Here is a 22,045-nt window from a genome sequence, read left to right as displayed (position 1 = left end):
TTGCCTTTTCTGTCATATTAGATGGAAAATCCATTCTTAGTTGGTTTGCACTAAACGCCTTATTGTTTCAATGTTTGAATGACGGACTGGACACTGCTTTGTGAGACCTGCAAGCATTTTATAGCATTTTCTAACCCTGTCATGCTTTAAACCTTATGTCATCTTTATTCCTTATCTGTATGCTGTGTTCCTTAGTTTTTTTTACTTTGCCTGTTTTCTACATCATGCCAATTGGAAAACCTGAATACTGCTTTTTTTATTGATGATGGAGCAATGTATTTTATTTTAAATAGAATATTTTGATTATCTCACCTCTTTCTCAGAAAAAATATCTTCGTCCAAGAAAAATATTAAACTTTTGAATTATAACACAAAAAACAACATATGAGAAGTGATTCAGAGACTTGGACTGCGTTGAATTTTCTCTTTAGTGCAGTGTCCTTCTCCTTTCTTTCTTTTTGTTCTTCCGTCTCTATAGCCTGTTTTTCTCTCTGCTCTTCAGCGCTGCCATATTAACCCTTCTGTCAGTCTCTGCAATTCAGCATGGCCTCCACTGCCGCGCTCCCAACGGCAACGATCAGAACCGATCTGCAGAGAACAGCTCAAGAAGCAACAATGCCTTCCCCTAAAAATCTGTAGGCATGGCAACTGTTGGCAACACATGTAGCCTGTTAATTACTAAGCTGATTAATTGGTTTTTAATTGCATAGTTAGACAAAATAAACTTCTGTCCCCATTCCCTTCTTTGTTCTTTAAACTCTTCAGTAATTTCCAGTGATCAGCTGCAGAGTGTTCTCTCAAAGACAATAATACTGTTGAGCTAAAAGGCATTTTATAGACTAGGGCCACACAAAAGCAACAAAGAGTAGAATAGGAGGCACCATAGGCCTCAAATTGCAGTCCACTTTAACTCTGCATGCTGCAAAGGCAGGTGGACACATTTCTGGGGCGTCATACTTCACCTATATGTCCTCAAGGTTATAAGGAGAAAATGTATAAGCAAAAAATTTTTTATAAAAGTGATGCTTAGAATAAAGATATGGCTTCGTTCTGTATATAGCCCAAATACATACAAAATAATTGATTGGCAAACTGTCTTTGGTAATTGAAGGAACCAAATCAAGTCTTTATACCCCCACACTTTCTTTAAGTAGCATTGCCTTTAAAGTCAAAGTTATGGAGACAGTTTTTACATAAGATGTTTCCTTTTCTGACGTCTCTTCAGTCACCCCCAGCCACTGCCGGCTCTCAGTATTTGTCTAAAGCTTTGAAGAATGAAAATCTCCGCCATGATCCGTCGGGCTTGGAGTGTTGAACTTTAATTGCACGCTTATTCCCTGCTGTTCTTTTTTTCCCCTCTTTCTTTTATTGCTCTGATCTTTCTCTGCTTGATCATGTTTTAATGACCGCGGACAGACAGTCACCGCTCCGGTTAGAAAAACAGGCCACTTGATGTAAGGCTCCATATGCTGGAGTGACTGCCTCCAGGGAAGCTGTGTGTGGTTTTTGTGTCTCTCATCTGCGTACAGCGCCTCTTTCTTTCAGCCGTCTCGTCCTCCATACCAGCGGAGGAGGGTGGCAACTTTAAGCACGTTAGCACAGGTACAGGTTATTTTTGTGCATGGCTTTGATTATACACCCATTTGCTCTGTTTCTATGGCAACCTTATGCTCCCCCTCGGTTCTCGTGTTCATAGCACCCATGTCTGACAGGTGCAAGTTAGCGCTTAATGCTAATTGCATTTTGTCTGCATGTCGACAGAACTCGTTCCTCCTCCAGCTGATGCATACATGTTTAGGAGGATCAATTTGTGTCAATTTAAAACACGCTGGAAACTACCAGCATGATAGCCTTAGGTTGTATTCCAGCTCCTCAGTGGCGCGTACGTGTCTGTTTGCCTGTATGTGAGTTTGGCAGCGTAAGTGGGGGTCACATTAGGCGTGTAAGCCGGGGTTGAGTAGCCTTGCTGCCTGCCTGCTGCCTCTTTGATGGGAGAACATCTGTTGGCTGTGATATGAAGCTGGGGAGGATCTCTGTCTCTCTCCTTCTCCTTCGCTCCTTTGCTCGCTCTGCGGTCTCTGTTACGAATTCCCCAGCTGCTTTGCTTCCTCCCGTCTATAAAATTAAAAAAATAAAAACTCTGTCCCCCACCACCTGTGCAGTTTTAATACATAATTTATCTGCTAAAGTAACCACATCTGAGGGACTCAACCCTCCGTCCGTTTCCAGCTTTCTGTCAGTTCTCTGTCACTTTAATGTAGCCTGTTGGCTAAATTTAAGTTTTTAATTCTCTCTGTTTCCAACCTGCAGAAATGTGTGCTATAGGGGAGCAAAATGGGTTCAAATCCAAGAAATAAAAGAATTATAACACAGTTTTACCGAGAGCAAAAATCATCTCCTCTAAATTTGCCTGACCTGAGTTGTCGGCTTGTTTAACTGGGTTTTGACATACCATATCAGTCACTACAAAGATTATGCTAATGTTTTGGCAGGACAGCAGGCCTGCTTTTTAAGTCTGGATTTTAGGGCTACAGCTGCAAATAAAGTGAAAGCCTGAAATGGTTCCGATTTTATTTTAAATGACAAACCACTCTCTTATGTCACACTATAATTGCACAAGGCATCAGTCAGCTCAGTGGATATATGCCCCTAACGTATAAAGTGACTGGCGGCACTCAACAAGCCTAGATGTTGCTCGACCTAAGAAGCTACTGTTGCATAAATGTTCATGTTCCTTAAACTTCTCCCATTTTTTTTTTTTTTTAGTTTGCAATAAAAAATTAGCATATATTAACATTCTAATTTAGTTTGTTGCTGATCACCCCAGAGAATTACATACTTTAGTGTTAGGAAAGGAATAAATGGTGCTCTGGTTGCTTTTACTGAAGAAATTAATTTAGATTTAAATGATCACTAGTAGATTTTGTCCACTTATTCCCTTGGTTCTTCAAGGCCTGTGCAAAGCTATTTTTTAAAAAAAATGCTTTTATTCCCTTCTTATGTATGTAAAAAGAGAATAATTCTATCATATGGGTTTTTCAATATTTTGCTGGGTATAAGCTATTGATTTGTTCCTGCTCTTTTATAGTGGTTGACATGGGGGAAAAACAGTGCTTCTCTAAACATATTTTACTGCTGCAGTGTGATTCCAGTTTTTACTGTTTTGAAATAAGCCTGTCGGCAGCTTGACATGTTTTGTTACCAAGTCCTGTTATGTGGCCTTGCAGATCAATACCCAGTCGTATTGTTATCTCGGTTCGACAGGAGAGATGTTGCTTCCAAGTGTTGTCTGTACCTAAACCTGTTTCCCAAGGTCACAGCAAGGCCTTGTGTGTTTATGACTGAAACCTAGAACTGAGTTTAAAAAAAAGAAAATTCTTTCCAAAAATCCCTATTCTTTTAGATTTTTCTAATCCTTTTACTAAAACAGTTTTTTTCTGAGCTGCCAGGGGTAATTTGCAACATTACTAACCTGTAAGAACCCCAGAGACAGGTTTTTTTTTTTACTGTCTCAGAGGTAATGGGTTAATGTCTTTTCACTTTAGTGTAACGGAACGACTTGGCCATCCCAGCACCTGTCACTCAGCTCCATGTCCAACCAAGATTGATAAGGCTTGTTCACACAGGGAAGGTGCACCATTTGAAGCAGAGGTCGTGGATACTGCAGTGACCGAGCGTGTTGCCACAAAATACAACCCAATCATTGTAAAATAGTCTGTAAATCAAAGTGGTTACTTGCCTTTCAGTCACTACCGCTGTCCCTCTGTGCTTCAAAGATCCACCTGAAACCAGCCTCTCATTACATTAGTCACTAGGAGTGAGTCATATTAGTTTGCATAGCTGAAAATGACAGAGTATGAGGTATGAATATTACTACCTTGGTAAGCATCATTATTGAAGTGATCTCATGGAAAGTATTTAGGCTTTTTTTTATATTCTCCTACAAATAACTGGCTGCATTTTCTCTTTATCTTTGTCATTATAATTAGTTTTGTGTCCTTTCTGCTGCTCCCATATTCAGGGGATGCTACATTAAGTCATTTCAGCTTGCTGAAATTTTTTTACAGAGGATGCACCTCCTGATGATGATCTGAATCCGGCTCCCCTGCCTTTATAGTCTGACCTAAACCACTTCACCATGGGAGTCTTGTCTTTCTACGAAACTTCTGTTAATGTCCTGATTGGTCTTTTTTTTTGACCACGTCTTAATCTACCGAATCTTAATGTTGATCGGTGTTTATCCAGTAGATATAGCTGTATAGTCCGCATTGTAATTATGATCGCTGTGATTAGGCCAATTCTCTCTTACTCTGAAAAGAAGTTGTTTTTTTTTATTAATTATAAGAAATCCTCAGGCGCCCACCTTGTTTTTTTCCAAACTGCAATCACTAATTATCTTAACACCATTGCTGTTCTCTTAACTTTGTATGCCAATCAAGTCCTCCTGCAGGCCTAATTATCCTGATAACTAGAATACGTTATAGAAATAAGGTCCAGAGGGAAACATTTGTTTACCTTAAATCTCATAAAAATGAATATAAATCAATAAGTGGGGAATGTTGAATTCTCTCCCAATGAAAGCATTTTTACCATGGTCCTTGATTCTATCAGGCATATAGGTGTTGTAGGCGGTCCTAGAGGAAGTCTTGGTTAGATCTGCAACTCAGTGGTCTTAAACACATCTAGGTGCATGGAAGAAGTCACAGAACTTGTCATTAGTGAAGTACTAATTAAGACAGAACTCAATACCCAAACGTCAAATGATGAAATGGCGAGTAAATACAGAGGCAAGAAATTGCCAGGATTTTCTGAATTTATAATTTTAATAACAAACTTACAATCTTTTCTTTTGATGTCATCTCCCGCTGAGATGTCCTGTGAATAACGCTCATTATTAATTATCATCTATCAAGAGGAAATTAATTAGAAGTAAATATGATCCCCTCTCTGTTGCTACATATAACTTTAAGCCTTTTGAAGTGAATGATGGTGAGGAGGCTTGAAGGCCAAAAAGAAGATAAAAACTCTAACACAGGAATCATTCCTCCTCAGACAGATTCATCAAGGACATAATGGGCTAAATTGATTAACAAAGTGAACTTTTATTACTAATACTGCCCTATTGATTTCAGTTGCCCCCCATATAAGATAAAGCTACGTGAAGGACGTTTAAAAACATGGGCCTAGTTTGTACTGCTCAGTCTTTTAGTTGTTTCACAGATGCTTCATTTCTTTTTCCAGTAACACACAAGTGTGTCATTAATTGTGATTGTTGAATTACTTCCTCCGCTGAGGTGTGGTGAAATCAAATGAGTCAGCTGGGTATTGCAGCTGTCACTGCATTATTTTAGTTAGCACAGTGAGAAGAAAGACAGTCGCCTGTATATACATTTGTTTGCATCGAAGAATAACATCAATGTTTATTTCATAAAAGTCTCCCAACAAAAGCCTTTTTAAAAAAATATATTCTACCTTTTTAAGTGCACTAAATACAAGTGTTTGACCATGAAAAATAAGCTGGTATTATGTTGTCTCAAACCCCAAACAAATTGCATTAGCAGATATTTACTTTTTTTTTTTTTATATAATCTAGTTTTCATTTTTTTTCCAGCTTGTAAAAGATTGGCACAATTAAAAAGCATGGGATTAGTGATATGACAAAGTGTGTTCCTTTAAATTACATAACCAAAACTCCTCACAATGACCAAGTAGTAGGACTGGCAATGATTACTGCAGAGGTTTACTTCACCTTTAAGATTGCCTCTGTGTGGCCAGTTTCTTGTAAAACCTTAAACAAAAGAGGCAACTTCAGATGTTTTAAACAGAGATTACTTTGATGGGAAAACTGGTAATGACAACTGAACATGTTGGGAAAATGGCAGAAAATCTCTTAATTGAATGACTTGCAATCTGTGAAATATTGACTTTTACAGTTTACATATACAAGGTCAGATTTTGTAAGAAATAGCCTAGTATATATATTTTTACTATATATATAGACACAAAATAAGAAACTAAATGGGCCCTTTAAATTGGAGAATTTGATTCTAAAAAATGCTATTTTACAACTGAAAAATTTTACCAACCATAATCTACAAATCCATGTTGCACCAATCACTCAAAGTTTAAATAATGTACTATTTGAATCAAACCTTGTCTTTTCTTTGTTTCAAGGCTAAGTATTTTTGTTTAGGTATTATATAAAAGCAAACTTTTTTTTTTAAATATAGAACGAGAATTTTTGGGACGCTTACGGAAGATTATAATAGTCATCTTCCACTTATCTGGGACTGGGTTACATTGCAGCAGTGAATAAAGACTTTCAGGCTTCCCTCTCCTCAGATACCCCCTCTAGCTCCTCTGGGGGAGCCTGAGGTGTTCCGGGGCCATTTGAGAGACATGGTCCCTGCAGTGTGTCCTGGGCTTTCAATTCCTCCTGAGGGAGGCGTCCAGGGGGCATCCGAAACAGATGTCTGAGCCACCGCTTCTCCTCAGTGGAGAAGATTTCAGATTAAATTGTCTCTGTTAATTGTAATTCTTATCTTCCTTGTAAAGTTAAAAAAGATTAGGACTGCAGCTTCCTGTTGTTGCAAAATATTTATCGGAGTCATAATGAGTTCTTTGTAAATTAATATTAGACTAAAAATTAACTGAATGACCAGAAAAATTATCTTTAAACTATTATGAAATTAAGCTCATCACATGTGACACATTAATGGAAGCTATGCTGGCAGCTTCCTTCATAAATGCTGAATAACAGATCTCAAACGTATTACTCCTTTTAATCAGTGTTAACCCTTCTCTGACACAATGTGTGTTTAATTTTCCAAATAGCTGGATATTTGTCAACTTGTGTTTCAATGTGTGAATTAATACTCTAACAGCTTTTCCCAGTCTCGTGGGACACTTTATGCAGTTCATATTAGAAATATTTAAATAAATGAAGACTCAGCCCATGGGCAAACCTCTTAAGCACCTGAAAAAGAGCTTCACTTGCTGTTGGAGAGCTGCACTTCTGCCAGTAAAGTATCTCGTCTACCAGGCTGACAAAGTAAAGCTCCTCAAAGCTGCTGGGCTGTTAAATTGCAGCCTGTTTTGAAATCCGAATAAACTCAAAGTTAGGAAACCTTATTTCAGTCAAGCATTTAATAGTACCAATATTCTGTTTTATTGTTGTAAGGCCTCGTTGATCACCTGTATGTTCTTTGCATCAGTGTAAGGAAGAAAACAAGCTAAATGATGTGTGGGTAGCTCCACTAACAATGTTCTGCCATTGTATTTACTGTTAACGCCATCGGCGCGACCCAATAAATACTTTCTTTCAGCTTTTAAGATGTGTAAGCTCCAAGAGCTCCAAGTATCAGTGTTCCATGCTTGTACCCGCTGGAAAGGCCCCGTGCAACAGGTCAACCGGATTCTTGTGTGAAGAGCACTAGTAATATTTGCAGATTTCTGATCTTTTGATAGTATCAAAAGGGTGAAGATGTCTTCCAGGCTGTCTTAACTCAGCAAGGACGCCTAAAGTGACCGTCCTTGAACTTTGTGGGAAATTGCACTGTCAACATCAATACGTTTGACCTTAAAAGGTAGAAAGCTACAGGTTTGCTGCACAGATCGTGATTTCCTGTAATGCACTGGATTTGAGGGTGTGGGGAGGCATTTGTCTTAAGGCGAACCAGAACATGTCATCATTGACCGTAATGTAGATATTGTGAGATATGGAGCTAGGATCCTGTAACTCTGTGCTCCAGGGCGGCAACTTTCTCCTTTAGAGTCACGGCTGTTTTTGGAATGGGAATGATTTCAATGGTCTGTTTGTCCTTGTTTTGTTTTCTCCTCTTATCGCAGTCAGTTGAGTGAGAGAGATTAAGTTTTGCTGGCTCTACCCACAGGTCTGGCTGTGTTGCTCATTACATGGATGCACACGTCTTATGAATCGTATCTCTGGGGTTCCTACTTAGTCTGGAAAACTATGGGGTATTTACAAGTTTATTTCCAGATCTGCCTCTTGCTTTATTTCTGTCAGGCTCCCCTCTGTGTTTTTTGGTCATTACATCCTTCCTCACCTGTTTTGTCTAATATTTGGTTTATATCAATTTATGTGTCAGCCTTTATTGCTTTTTTCCTGTCCTATTTCCTTAATTCTTCCCGTCTTTTTTCATCATCTCCCTTTTCTTCTTGTTTTGTTTTTAAATATTTTTCTTCTGTTTTTTTCATCCATAATTAAATCCCTCTTTAGAAGATAGCCATCTGAGACCCTATCCATGTAGAGATGTTTCGTCTTTCAAGCTATGTCTCTGTTGTTAGCTTTTTTGGAAAACATAAACAATTATTTTTTAAACCGGGTCCAAGAGTGGAAAACTCCTGGACCTGTTTTAAACAAATAAAAAAAACATGTACTGTACATGTTTTTTTTTTTTTTAAACATCGTAATAACTTAACCTACCACTGTCACCTGTATGCTCCTCTTTACAGCCATATTGCTGTTTATTCTGCGTATTTCCAGTGTTTTTTTTCTGCGGTATGGGTGTGACTCTGTGGCAGTGTCACAGCACCACCAAAGGGCCCGGCATATGTACTACAGCAGCGATCCCCAACCACCGTGCCGCGAACCGGTACCGGTCCGTCGGCCATTGGTGCTTTGCAGTCTTGTGTTGACTAGAGCTGCAGTAACGATCGTTTTTCAAATCAATTAATCTGCCTGTCTTTTTTTTTGATAAATCGATTAATAATCTGATAGCCAAAGGTTCCTTGAAGATTTTTTTGCAATATTAGATCAGATGAAGCTAAAACTTTTGCACTAGAGAAGCTCTGGATGGAGCATTTTTACAGATGAAAGACTCTTTTCTATTTTAAATGCTAATCTTTACATATTTCTTTTACAATTTTGGAATAATCGATGCTCAAGGTGGGTTGCTCTGTCAGCTAAAGGCATGTTTTAAAGTCTCTATACTCTGGTTAACGATTAATTGATTATTAAATTAGTTGATACTTATTTCAATAATCGATTAATTAGATTAATTGTTTCAGCCTTAGTGTTGACACAGAATTGTTATATGCAATTTATGAAGATATATATATATATATTATTCTTTCTATTTCACTGATGCCACTGGTTTCTTATTTTTATTTATTAATATTTTCTATTAGTTTTACTCAAGGTTGATATGATGTTGCTCTTTTCCAAGTAATTCTTGCTGGGATTCAACAAATGCCAAATGCATGGTGCTGACCATAAATTGTCCCTGCGCTGCAATTATTCACTTCAGAGTTCAGGTTTCCGATTTGTTATGTTGGTTAAGATAACGGATTATTTTGACATTTGTCCGTGTCAGAGCCATTCATGTCCACATTTTAAAGCATCGAAAAATAGACTTCATCTCACACCCATAAATGTCACCAATCATTCAAAGCATATAAAATACAATATCCATTGGTATTAAAGGGGAGAAACGATTGACTGAAATGTGATGTTGCCACTAATTGTAAAAGCAGCTGAAGAGCAGAACGGAAGCTCATTTGTCAAAGGAGAGACACAAAAGTCAAGAAAACAAAAATCTACATTTTTGCATTTAAATTAAATTGAACACATTTAAATATGTTTTCCTTATGCCTCTGATGCTCGCTGTAACATAAGAGCAGCCTTTTCCCTCATCATGACCCCCCACTCAGAATAACTTGTCTCTCCAATGTGTGTTCTTCATTCTACAGATGCTATGAAGGTCAGCCTGCTCTCCATCATTAGAACATGTAATCCTTTAAACATGAACTTAATTGCCTGTTGGTAGGACCCCTTCAGCTGTGTTTTTCTTCCCCCCTTTCTCTCATCATGTCTGGTAGCTCTGTGGCTTTAGTTGCAGAGTCGCATACCTGCACTCAAGTGGAACAAACAGGATGGTTGGCTGCTCACGGAAGGTCATCAGCCCTGGGCACCATGTGTGCACGAGTTTGTTTTTAAAAAGGACATGAAGGACTATAGTGTCTCTAATGGTGCATTCAGATGTGATGCAATAAGTTTTTCGTCCTTTTATAAACATTCTAATCACCAGTCTTTTTCAGTTTTGGACACAGTTAATGAATTGAATATACAGCTGTTTTATGCTCTTTCTGAAACACTCGACAAAGAAAGCAGAGTCTGGGGGGGTGTTGGTCTTTCTTTCTCTACAAATGTTTTGGCAAAGAAGCAAGAATCCAAACGAGTGAAGCTGTTTGGGACATCTGAGAGCTGGAAAAAGTTCATACTTTTGTTTATGGGCTATAGTTCAATGGGTAATGCTTTCAAAGGGGACTCCTTGCCTTTGATTCCAAGTAATTTGCTATTGCTCTGTAAGCTACAACAAAAAGCTTGTTTTTCTGCCACTTGCTGGCAATAAATTTAAGAAAAGAAATCCTTTCTTTCCCCTTTTGAGGCCAATTCACCCTTGCGATCAAGCATCAAGTCCTGCCTGGATCCCAAACACTTGCTGCCCCTGTAAAAGAGTTACAGTGATGGCCACTGTGCTAATGATCGGTGACACCTAATCTTTGTCATCCGTAATTGGTGCTGCAGGTTTGATTAAGAGCCGAGCCTTGTCAGTTCCCTCGGAATGTGGGAAGCATGTTTATTACCGGACGCAGTGGGTTTCAGGGTTTGGAAGCATGCTTTTAATGTGTGCATTCAGCTGCATATGTTTGCTATGCTAATATTACACACACCTGCCTGGTGCTGAACAGAAAGAGTCCTGGTTGATCTAGGGCTTTGTGAAGTGTGGCTGCATTTTTGCTCTTCATTAACCTTGATTGGCCTCAATCCCTGAAATTTCATCTTGTTTATTTTTCTGCCATCCGTCCCTGATCTTCTTACTTTCAGTATTTTTATTTCTTGCAGCATTTTTGGTTTGAAATCAGACAATTGAGAGCTGTTGTTTCAGGGTTAAGCAATTTTTTCTTGCATATCATGTTGAACTTCTCGCTGTATAAACATCAATTAGCATGCAGATGAGGCAGCAAATTAAGTAATATTTTATTTGGGTATGTCTTTGTAGTCAAGCTAGAAACTGTTAAAAAAATACAGTTTATCAAATTAGTGTGAATATGGTATGAATTTAAATTACCTACTAGAACCAAACTGTTTAATGTCAAGGAAGCTGACATTTCAAAGTAAACAATTCCTAAATAGCCAGCAGAAATAAACAGCAATAAGCTATTTTGCAGCCTCACCAAAAGTTTTGAGTGCAAAGCTCAGCTGCACTTTGATACTATTGAGCTTCCTGCTTTGGTGCACCTCGTCTTCCACAAAGATTCCTCCACGGGGAGTTTATTAGTTTCCTTTCATCCTTACCATCCTGTGCTTGAATACGTGCTTAACACTATTACTCTATTGAAGTTATACACAAACATGCAACATTCTGTGTTAATAACCACCCACTCGGTGCACTGCATCCTTTGCACTCTACGCTAACACTCACGCACACACCTACTGATGTCCGCACAGTTTGATATGTGGCCCAAGGCAAGGCTCTTCTCCCTAATGAGCCGCCTGCCCTCTGTTTTTCCTAGGGAGGTGAGGGAGAACTAACCTTGATGCAGCATAGAAAGGATCCAACCTGCTTACACACACACAAACTTGAACTGCTGTGCTTGTGAAAGAAACTCTGGCCGTATCTTTATACGTGGCTTGTGACATTATCACCAACCCTCAGAGTTGATGATGCTAAAGTTAATATCATGGTTCCACTTAATAAGGTTTGCCTTAATGAGAAACTAAACAAATATCTTTATTATTGAAAGCTTTCAGGAAACCCTTAGTTTCACAAAACAGTTACTGAAAGTAAAATGCTTTGAAAAAACTGACCTGTGATTTTCTTCCTTCTGTGTGTTATAGATCTGGGCTAACTATGAGGAAAAGCCTGTGGAGGAGGTCGTGCATCTGTCTGAGGAGAAGGAACGTGTGGCCAACTACAGACCAGTATTTGTGACTGAAATCGCAGACACCCTGCACTTCTATGCCCAGGATGTAGAGACAGGTACAGTGACTGACATTTACACTACACTTTAAATCTATCCAGACCCCTTAAACCGTTTATATATATTTTCTTCCCCAAAACCATAAACTTAAATGTCTGCTATCTAGACCAGTGTTTTTCATTCCTGGTCCTCAAGGCACCCTGCTCTGCATGTTTTGGATGTTTCTGAGGTTCAGCAAACCTGATTCAGATGATTGCAGTTCAGCAAAGCCTGATAATCTGCTATCAATTGATAACAGGTGTGTGGAAGCTGGGAAACATCTAAAACATGCAGGGCAGTGTGCCTTGAGGACCAGGGTTGAAAAACACTGATCTAGACTTTATTAATACAACATAAAGTGCTTAATTGTGAAGGAAAAAAAGAAAACTGCCCCAGCCAGGTCCTTCATAAAAAAATTTTGATCAATTCAATATAATCTATCTGTTAACGTTACCTATTAAGTCTAATATCAAATTATCAGTTGGACCCAGTCTAACATGAATATGCTTTAAACTGAGCTTGGTGCTCTGGCTGTATGTTAAGGATCAACATTGTCTGAATGTGAATCTCCTGCCCTAACTGAAATGTTTCTCCGCCTCTTTGCTTAAAAGTTTTTCCTCTCTTTAACTTCATGCATCTTCTCATTAACTCTGAAAGTGCCGCTACACAAATGTGAAGACGAGGGATGTTTAACTTTCTTCTTCTTTTACCTTCACACTGATTTTTAAGAACAAGATTTAATTCTATAAATAAGACTTTCCTGGTTTATCTAACATTTATCCCCAGTAGAAGCCTAACTAGGGAACCTTCAACCTCATCCTAATAATAAATGCTTCTAGTAATGAAGAGTGATTGATACCTCCAAGCTCCAATAATTGGGATCTGAGCTGATTCTGAGCTTTTAAACTGAGGTGTTTGTCTCGGTGAGAAGTTGAAAACCTGCTTACTTGGTTTTCTACCTTGAAATGTAAGCCTTTCTTCTCATTGTGACTAATATTTTTTTACAAAAAGAGGATGGGGTTCTGATTTTTATCGCTGTTATGTCAGAAAAAATTTGCATCTCAACGAGTACACTGCCCGTTGTTTTGAGTTCTTTTAAGTGACGAATAGTAAATCATTATTTGTGTTTTCAGGCATTTGAGAAAGAAAACTACCAGAGAAGTAAACAGTTTTTCTTCCACCTAGCTGCAGATTTGTTGTGCATGTGCTCCTACTGCTCTCACTGCGTGAAACTTTGATCAGGAGTATCTAAAGGCAGGCCATGCTTATGTTTTGATTTTTTTTTTGTTTTTTTTGTGGGTATTCCAGGAGCCATAAAATAACAGCATAATTATCCTTGCAGGCAATGCCAGAAGAGTTTAGTGAGTTTGCTGTAGAAAAAAAGGCTAATTAGCTTTCTTTGATTCAAAATGGGGGGAACATAAATGTGGATTTTATGCCTTCTAAGTTAGTTTGTAGTTTTATATGAAGCAGATTCAATAAGAACTTCTTTCAGCAGATTATTTACAGGATGGAACAGATTTTCTTCATGGAAATGATTGTCTCCATCATCTGTCAGGTCAGAGGAGCTGCCCAGAATTCAGAGGCCTTCCTCCCCCTGCCGCCCCCTCATCTGTCCCCATTAGCCGTGGACTTTCAGAGGCCATGAAATTGACTTTGGCTTTCTATTTTCTTTGCCTCACCAACATAATTAACCCATTTATCTCCAATTAGCATCATTTTAACCTAAAGCATATCTCTTTCCAGATATAATTCAATCATATAAAATCATATATGGTTTTAGCTTTGAGTTTTCTGCATGTTTTAATTCCCATACCTTGAAATTTTCAACTGCACTGAAGTCTGTAGATATAGACTATTTTTCTTATTTTGCCATGAGCTATAGATTCAAATCAAAAGCTTACGATTGCCTCTGGCTACAGCAGCACAGCTTCAGTCATTCAGGAATAAAGTTTGGATTTTGTCTAGGCTTTAGTGGTTTATTAGATTTAGGTGTTAGGGTGAAACATTACAAGACTGAACCTGAAGGTCTAGCTTAAGAATTAATGCTTAATATTTCCCCTTTTTTGTTCATCTGTGAGACAATGAGGAAGAGCACGATACAGACTGAGTACAACTTCTTTTCCACCAAGTGTTTCATGTAAAATTGTACCCAAACAGCATTTTTTTATATTGCTGCTCTCAGTGTATTTTGACAGGAGAGCTGTGAGTTATTCAATCTTTTCTCATAAAAAGCCTTTATTTTAGATGATCCAGCACCGCTGGCGCCTTTTTATATATTTATTTTTTCATTTAATTGGCTTGTGTTCTTCCAACAAGCAGCTTATGTGTTTTTTTTGTGAGAGTAAAAAAATGTTGTTCTCAGCAGGGGAGTAAAACCTGACCGGTCCTCAGCCCCTCTGCTTCCCTCCCTTGTTTGCTCCCTCCTCCACCTCCTCTCCTGCCTCGGTTTCCTTCATTTCTTGTAGGTGCACATTCAGAGCCACATTAAGTCATCTGGGCTTCTTGAGTTGAACATCAAAGTGTTAGAGGCTGTAAAATCCCACAAGCTGAGTGCTTTAAAAGATCATTACATGCCCCAATCCTCACCCAACAACGTTTCTTAGCGAATACGTTTTCACACACAGATCCACTGTGAAGCAGAGTACCGGTACTTTCGTGATCACAGCTGATGACGGTTTGCTATCTTATGAGAATATACATGAGTGGTTTCCACATTTGTTTCCTAGTTAATGATCTAAAGCGTTTATTATAGCTGGCTTCATTTCAGTCTGTTATTGGAATCCCCAACCATGTGTAAAATATTTTGGTCATGACAATTAACCTGCGGACTGTCATTTCCACAAAGGAAGATATCATTAAGCCTTAATATAAGGTACATTTTGAGGCATCATAATATGTTTTAGAGCGACTTTAGTGCTTGAAGTTGACCTGAGCAACTCAAAGGAGTAGCTTGAGCGGCTAATTGAGAGTTGGCATTCCAAAGTTAATTAATTAATACAATGCTTTTATATTGACTTTAAGTCTTTGAAAATTTCAACTGTTCTTTACTCAGTTTTTTGGGATAAAGACGATGAAAGAAAGCAAAGCAACACTAAAAATAAGAAAGATCTAGCCATACCTAAGCCAACATGCTACCCAGCTCCTGGTGCAGTCTGTGGTTATGTCCCACCTTCACTATTGTTACGCACTCCTGACTGGTCTCCCAGTCGATACGATAAAGCGTAAAAATGATCCAGAACACGGCGGCGCGTCTGATCTCTGATCTCCTGTCATAGCTCTGTTCATTGAGCTTCACTTGTTACCCCTGGCTGCCCACATCAAATTCAAATCCATGATGCTAGCCTACAAATTGCTTAAGGGTACGGCTCCCATCTAATTGAACCCTCTAGCAAAGGCTTATGTCACAACTCTGGTCAGCAATGGATTGTCTTTTAGCAGCGCCTGAACCACGCTTAAAGGCTGATTTATACTCAGAAACCAAGTTGTCTGCGTGTGTGTCTCAGTGAATGCAAATGTGCCTCCGCTACCTCTCCCAAATTGTAGGTGACCACAGACAATGCCGCAGAGAGGGGGCATTAGATTGGTCAAATCTACATCCGCTCTACTCTATGCGTTTTTCCTGTTTAGTGCCTTACCAGCTTGTTTCATTTGTATGACCGCCATTGTGGAAAACAACCAGCTAGAAGTGCGAGATGCGCAAGAACGTTGGGACCCTCTTTCCACCTGGATCCCTGCTCTTTTTTGCCCTTTGTTGTCGCACGAACTTGCCCCCACCCACTAAACGTCATGGCCATATCTAGACCCACAGCTAGTTTGTGATTATCCTTCTTGTGTTGTGGCATGGAATAACATAGCGCAGACCATGCTTCAAAATTGGGCATAAATCAAAACTGTTTGCGAACAAACCTCACTGTGACACACTGCTGCGAGGAGGATAACCAGCCCTTAAGACAATCCAAACTGTTTTCACGTGGTGTTCCAAGATGGTGGTAAATGGTAAATGGCCTGTAATTATATAGTGCTTTTTCAAGTCAGGAGACTTGACCAAAGTGCTTTACACTACATTCAGTCATTCACCCATTCACTGTAGCCACAGCGGATCACTGACAGAAGCGAGGCTGCCATACAATGGTGCCACAGGGCCCTCTGACCACCATCAGTAGACAATGCAGGTGAAGTGTCTTGCCCAAGGACACAACGACACTGAAAGCCGGTGCCGGGGCTTGAACCGTCCTTCCATTTCAGGGCAAATTCCTACACCTGACGCCACTGTCGCCCCGAGTGGAATTACCTTCCAAGTGCTAAAAGAACAGGCGCAACCCTGTCTATCTTCAGGGTTCTCCTAAAGACCGACCTCTTCAAAGAGCATCTCCTATCCTAACTCTTACACAGAGCTCTGTACCCCTTCACTACTATTTCTGTACTTCCTCCATCTCTTTGCTGTCACCACTGATTTTGACTTTGGATTTTCCTCTTATTGTCATATTGATATTGACGTCATATTGATAACTGTAGCAGTGTTCTACTTTGTAAGTAGCTTTGGATTAAAGTGTCTGCTATGCATGAACATAAACAAAGCAATACTGTCAAAGCTTTGTGTCAGATGTACAGATGACAGGTGTTTGTCCACTTTCCCACTTTTAAAAGCCTTTATAGTGAATATAAAACCACTGATGAAGGTGAGTGTTTTTAAAAAAAAAAAAAAAACTAGTCAGAGTATCTTTTTTATTTCTCTCTTATGCAATAGTTGTTTAGTGTTTTATTTCGAAAACACTGACAATAAACAATCAGAGTTAATGACCACTTTAAAGGGCAGAAAGGATCATACAGGAATTAAACAGCTGCATTGAAAAGTGCTGCATTTGGTCCTTAGATGGAAAACAAACATCTTGCAGGAATAGAAAAGCAATAAGATGTTCCCCTTGTGAGAACTGATCAGAAGACCTGGTGATGGTAAACAAACTGTCAAATTTCACTCTGATGTATAACTGAAAAATACAGCTGTTGCTCTACAGTGTACAAGTAATAATATTGAGTAGTACAGCAGAAAAATATGTTTTAAACCCCTGAAATATTGTCCGTTTATAGTGTAGTTGTTTAAGGGAAACGGAGGAGATGAGGAAGAAGAAAACAGAACATGGTCATTAATATTTAGAGACAGTTTCCGAACCATTAACCCTGAGGGAGTTGTGTATATGTAATAGACTTGGCTGGTTTATTTATTTATTGTGGTGTGTAAAGAAGATTGGCTGCTGAAAAGCCTTCAGATCTTAAATTTCATATATAGATCCCTAAAATGGTATGCATTTTTGTGCTATTCAAAAGCAGTTAGAAAGGCTGCCTGTAGTGTTTTTTTTCCCATAGAGTTGTCCTTTATATCCTCTGTTTGACCCTTTTACTATTTTAATTATTTAATTATGGTTCCCCCTTTTTTCTGTCTTATTTACATATGCATATATTTACACAAGTGTGATTGCTGCAGCTTTCGTATAGGAGTTTGCGGTTTGAGCAGATTTAAAAGACAAAAAAAAGTCTAATCCTTGGTTTAATTTGAAGTAGTCATTTATCCATCTTTGTGAAAATCTGACCCCCCTCCGTTGTTGCTCTGGTGCTGTTGTTTCTTATCCTCTGTTTTTTCCTTCTATGTGTTGTTTCCTCTCCAGAGGCTATATGTAATTACTGTCAGGAGGGAACCGGCACAGATCAGTGCAACCTTGGTCACACAAACACAAAAGGCAACTCCAGGCACATGGAGAGAGACGACTCTAAAGTGTTCAGTATTGATGGTATATCACTGGTCTGAATTACATCGCTCTTTAAAAAGTAGCCAAAAACAGGTCTAAATTATTTCTACATTATTTTGTAGTTTTAAACTGCAGAGATTAACATGAGTTCTTCCCTTTTATATTATTGGTGAGAATGTCTGGGTTTGTACATCACCAGATTACTGAAATCCACAAACTATCCGCATGTTGTCCCTAGAGGATAAATACTCTTTCATCTTTTGTCTTGAACATTTCCAAGAGATGGCAGGTCCAGGGATGAAATCCAGACATCTCCCTCCTGAGTTACATTAACAAAACAAATACAGCAGTTCCTTTACTCCAAGCCCCTCCCCCGTTATCAAAAACTTCTTATATTGTCCATAAGGGATGAGCTAAGGCATCTAATGGAGGAAGCTTCCCTCAATTTTTTTTTTCCTCCAAGATCTTATTGTTCCAGTTGCAACCTATACCTTATGGTCATAGATAAGGGTCTGCTGCTAGATAGACGGATAAACAAATAGACTCATTTAACATCAGACTGCAGCACATTACTGCACACAAGGCCCTGATGTGTTCCTTTCTGCTCCATTCTGCCATCAGTTGTGAACACGAAACTATGGTATCTGACGATGTAAAAGGTCTAGGAGAGAGGCTCGGACATACCTCACTGAGGTGAAGTATGTCTGCATTTGAAAAATTACCTTTGTCCTTCAGGTCATTTTTGAGTATCGCAAGGCTTTCCGAGGTTAGAAGTGACATGCAATGTCTGGTGAGGTTAGGGTCTGTTCTGATGTTTCTTCTTAGCAAAATATCTCCGGAAAACGTGCCTTGAAGGATTCTAGGGGATTCTTGATCAATACTAGAACCTCCTCAGCCAACTCCTTTAGATGTAGAAGAGCATGACACGTACCTCATCACATAGAGCTCATGCTATATATCCTTCCTGCAGCAACTTATAAATAAGACTGAAGTATTTGAGTCACCATGGGAAAAGTCTTAACAAGCTGGCAGAGCACAAACATAGAAAAATGGCAAAGGTTTTTATGGGGCAAACTTTGTATCCGTCTGGTTAAGCAGGCTTTTGAAATGCGTGTCAGACGATAAGGTTCACCCCTTAATTTAAGCACATGGCTACTTACTAATGCGTATAAAATGGGATGAAAGGCACATAGTACATTGACAGCTAAATTTTACTCCTCACCAAACAGACACTTTTCCTGCTTGCATCTCACATACCTGCATCCCCACCCAACAGATGTCAACATATTACAGCTTCTTGCCTATTTGTAGATGAAACATTCAGTTGCTCTCACACAAAAATGTTTTTGGATGAGTGAGGAAAAGCAGACTATATAAATCATCATCTCTGTAATGTTTACCTGGCTATGAAAAGGGCTCAGACGACCAGAGATGAATGGTTGGACTTTACATGCTAGTGAATAAAAGGAAAACCTAACGCTGAAAAAACACCAATCATATATTTTCAGATAAGAGGTAAGATCTAGTTATTTGGTGGCCTTTAGGATAAATACTCCTGCCCTATCTGGAGTTGAATAGTAATATATTATATGTTTGTTTGCTTCGTTTCATTTGTAAAATAACTTTTTGGCATTTTGTTTTGATATAATTTGTTTTAATGTGTTGTATAATGTTTTGGAAACAGCTGCAATTATTAAAATAAATTAAGATCTAAATCATCTCATCAATTTTGCACCAAAAATGGTGTGCAAGTCCTTTAAACTAGATTTACAATGTTTTAGGATTTCCACAGGTTTGACATCATGGAAAGCTCATGGTGCTTTCATGCACATCATGATTCCAGCAACAAAGTTGCTGCATACTGATGATGTTGCTCTCCTAAACATATTGCCACATAGCAGGCAACAAGCTCCACCCATGTTGCTTGTTTTCATTATCAAACAGAAGGAGCTCCTATCTAGCCTGGGTGCCATTCCGAACTTAGTCCCGCCCACAACGTTTGAGGTCGGGAAGTTCGGTCTGGCATTGCTCAATAGTAGCGCGAGTATGCTCGCACAATATCTGGCGGGCCGATCAAATTGTCAGGGCGGGCTTTATACGATGATGGACAGATGATCAACAGTAGCGTAATCAACCACGTCACCAAAGCGCGCTTGGGTGACAACAACAATGGCTGCTGCTGGAGAGTTGAGGTGAGAAGATTCTGCTATTAGGTCTGTTCTAGAAGATATCGACAGCAAATTAATTTTAAAAGAGGAACAGAGAAACGCGATCAAGGCTCATCTTCTTATTCTAGACGTGCAACTGCACGCTTTGATTTTTGTTGACAACAACTATGCGTCGCTTAACATACGTCACGCACTCCGTTGCTCTTATTGGTTGTAGGTCTATCCAATTGAGTGCAGAGGCATTTTTTTTCCTGGTTCGTTCAAAACACGCCCCATAATCACAGCTCTATGGAGCAGTATCAGACTCATATTCTGACTAGAATTGAGTAGGACTACGTCAGGCTAGCTCCTATCTGCTGCTGACCTGTTTCAACTCGGCATAGCGGACATGAATTTGACCAAGGAAGTCACGTTGTTTTATTTATTACAAACAGTCAAGCAACAACTCCAGCATCCCTCAGTGGACTAGATTGTCAAAAAAATGCTCCCTGTTATGGAGTCCAGATAGTTTCTTTTATTAATTGAAAAAAATGTAGTTTCTGCTGCCTTCCTTCACCCTACATTCTCAAAGCATCACTCGTGTTGCCATACTTCTGTGTGTGGTGTTGCTATTAACATGTCTGTCTGGCATAGTCTCTGTTCGTGCCTATACGTGGCCTGTGCCTGTCACACGTTAAACTGTCGATCTGGTTACTAAAAACGTATTCGCGTGAACTCACCTTTGTTACACTCAAATCTTTCAAAATCTGTAAATTACCCAAATAAACACAAGTAGACTCCTTCCTGGTTTTGCATTAGGTTGTCAGACATGTTTCAACTACTGTTTGAAGTAGATGTAGAAACTCAACTTGCAGGAAGCAGTCTGATAAAAAAAAAAATTGGCTTTAAAGACTTGGGAAAGGCACCTTTCATCCTGATAACTTTTCACTTGGCTGGGAATTCCTCTATGAACTTTAAATGACTGTGGAAGTTGGGGTGACTAAAACTGGCCTGTTGAGACTGGCTTTAAAAATGGATTCTGCCCACTAGAATCAAGACTTGATAATGTATCATTAAAACTGAAGGCTCTCTGACTGACAGGAAAATGCTGACATGTAGTGTGCACCTTTCATATTCATCCCTGCGCATCACTTCTCACTCCAGAAGTCCAATGTGGTTACAGCCAAATTCTGATCTTGGGGTTTGGAATGCTAGACTTTGATCAACTTGTATTAGTGCCAATTTAGATATTTTATTGATTTTCTTACTTAGTTGGGGTCAGCTAGAGATTTATATTTCTGGGCAGGATTGCTCGCTGTTTTTGCTCACCTCATCCCCACCCCTCCTCCTCATAGTTGTCACCTCCACGCTCCTGAATTGCTGGGCCTGACCCTTTCTAGCAAACACACACATTTCCTGCTCACACTAAGCCTCAGCTGCAGTGCGACTGGCTGAACATGCTGTCTAGAGCTTGTTCCCTGGCACCAATACAGACTCGTAATGAGTAGAGTCGTTCCCCCTCCAACCAGGTGCCACTCCGTCCACATTATTCACACTTCTACCTCTTACACGCAGCAGCTGTTCTTCACCTAATGATGCTGGACCCCGCCACCGATAGAGCAGCATGGCCAGAAAGTGGCTCTCTGTCTAATTGCCTAAAAATTTAGATTGTCTTTGAAGTCTGCAAGACAACTTTGTTTTATATGTCCTTGATGTTAGTGATTCTACTTGTCGTTCCATATTTGTGGGGTTGATTTCACCAAGATTAAAACTAGTACTGCATCATGTGTTGATAAAGATGAGTTGCCCTCTGAATTGTATGTCATGTCTATGCAGATTATGACATTATAGCAGAAAGCTTATTAAAAAAAGAGATGGAATGACGGTTAGAAAAGCTCCTCTTAAGGCTGCATAAAGTCCAGCCTTTGTCCCTTATTTCAAAGGTATTCATGAAACGTACTTTGGTCTGTGCTTTTCTGTGTGCGTCAAACCAGGGGTTGAGATCGGTCCTGCTCATGTGTTACTAGCCTTCTAAAAAGGTATTGTCTTTTTTATTATAAGAGTTAAATAATCTTACAACAACACAATAAATGCACTAATTGTACAGTGAAAAAATGAACTTGTGTTTTTGGCAAAAGTGAAAAGGAGCGACAGAAAACCCTAAAT

The 22,045-nt window shown here is 39.2% G+C and overlaps 1 protein-coding gene across 1 annotated transcript in view; it reads left to right on the top strand.

Moving 5' to 3' along the window:
- Positions 1-22,045, top strand: part of snd1 (staphylococcal nuclease and tudor domain containing 1) — a 215,123-nt gene that overhangs the window by 154,534 nt on the left and 38,544 nt on the right. The window contains exon 18 of the mRNA XM_015376704.1: positions 11,864-12,005. Within this exon, the coding sequence (XP_015232190.1) occupies positions 11,864-12,005 (142 nt within the window). The remainder of the gene's footprint in view (positions 1-11,863; positions 12,006-22,045) is intronic.

This window comes from Cyprinodon variegatus, unplaced genomic scaffold (genome assembly GCF_000732505.1).
Source record: "Cyprinodon variegatus isolate N-32 unplaced genomic scaffold, C_variegatus-1.0 Scaffold139, whole genome shotgun sequence".
In the NCBI taxonomy this organism is placed as follows: Eukaryota; Metazoa; Chordata; class Actinopteri; order Cyprinodontiformes; family Cyprinodontidae; genus Cyprinodon; species Cyprinodon variegatus.
The sequence above is the reverse complement of the archived record's forward strand: the minus strand, read 5'-3'. Positions and strand labels throughout refer to the sequence as shown.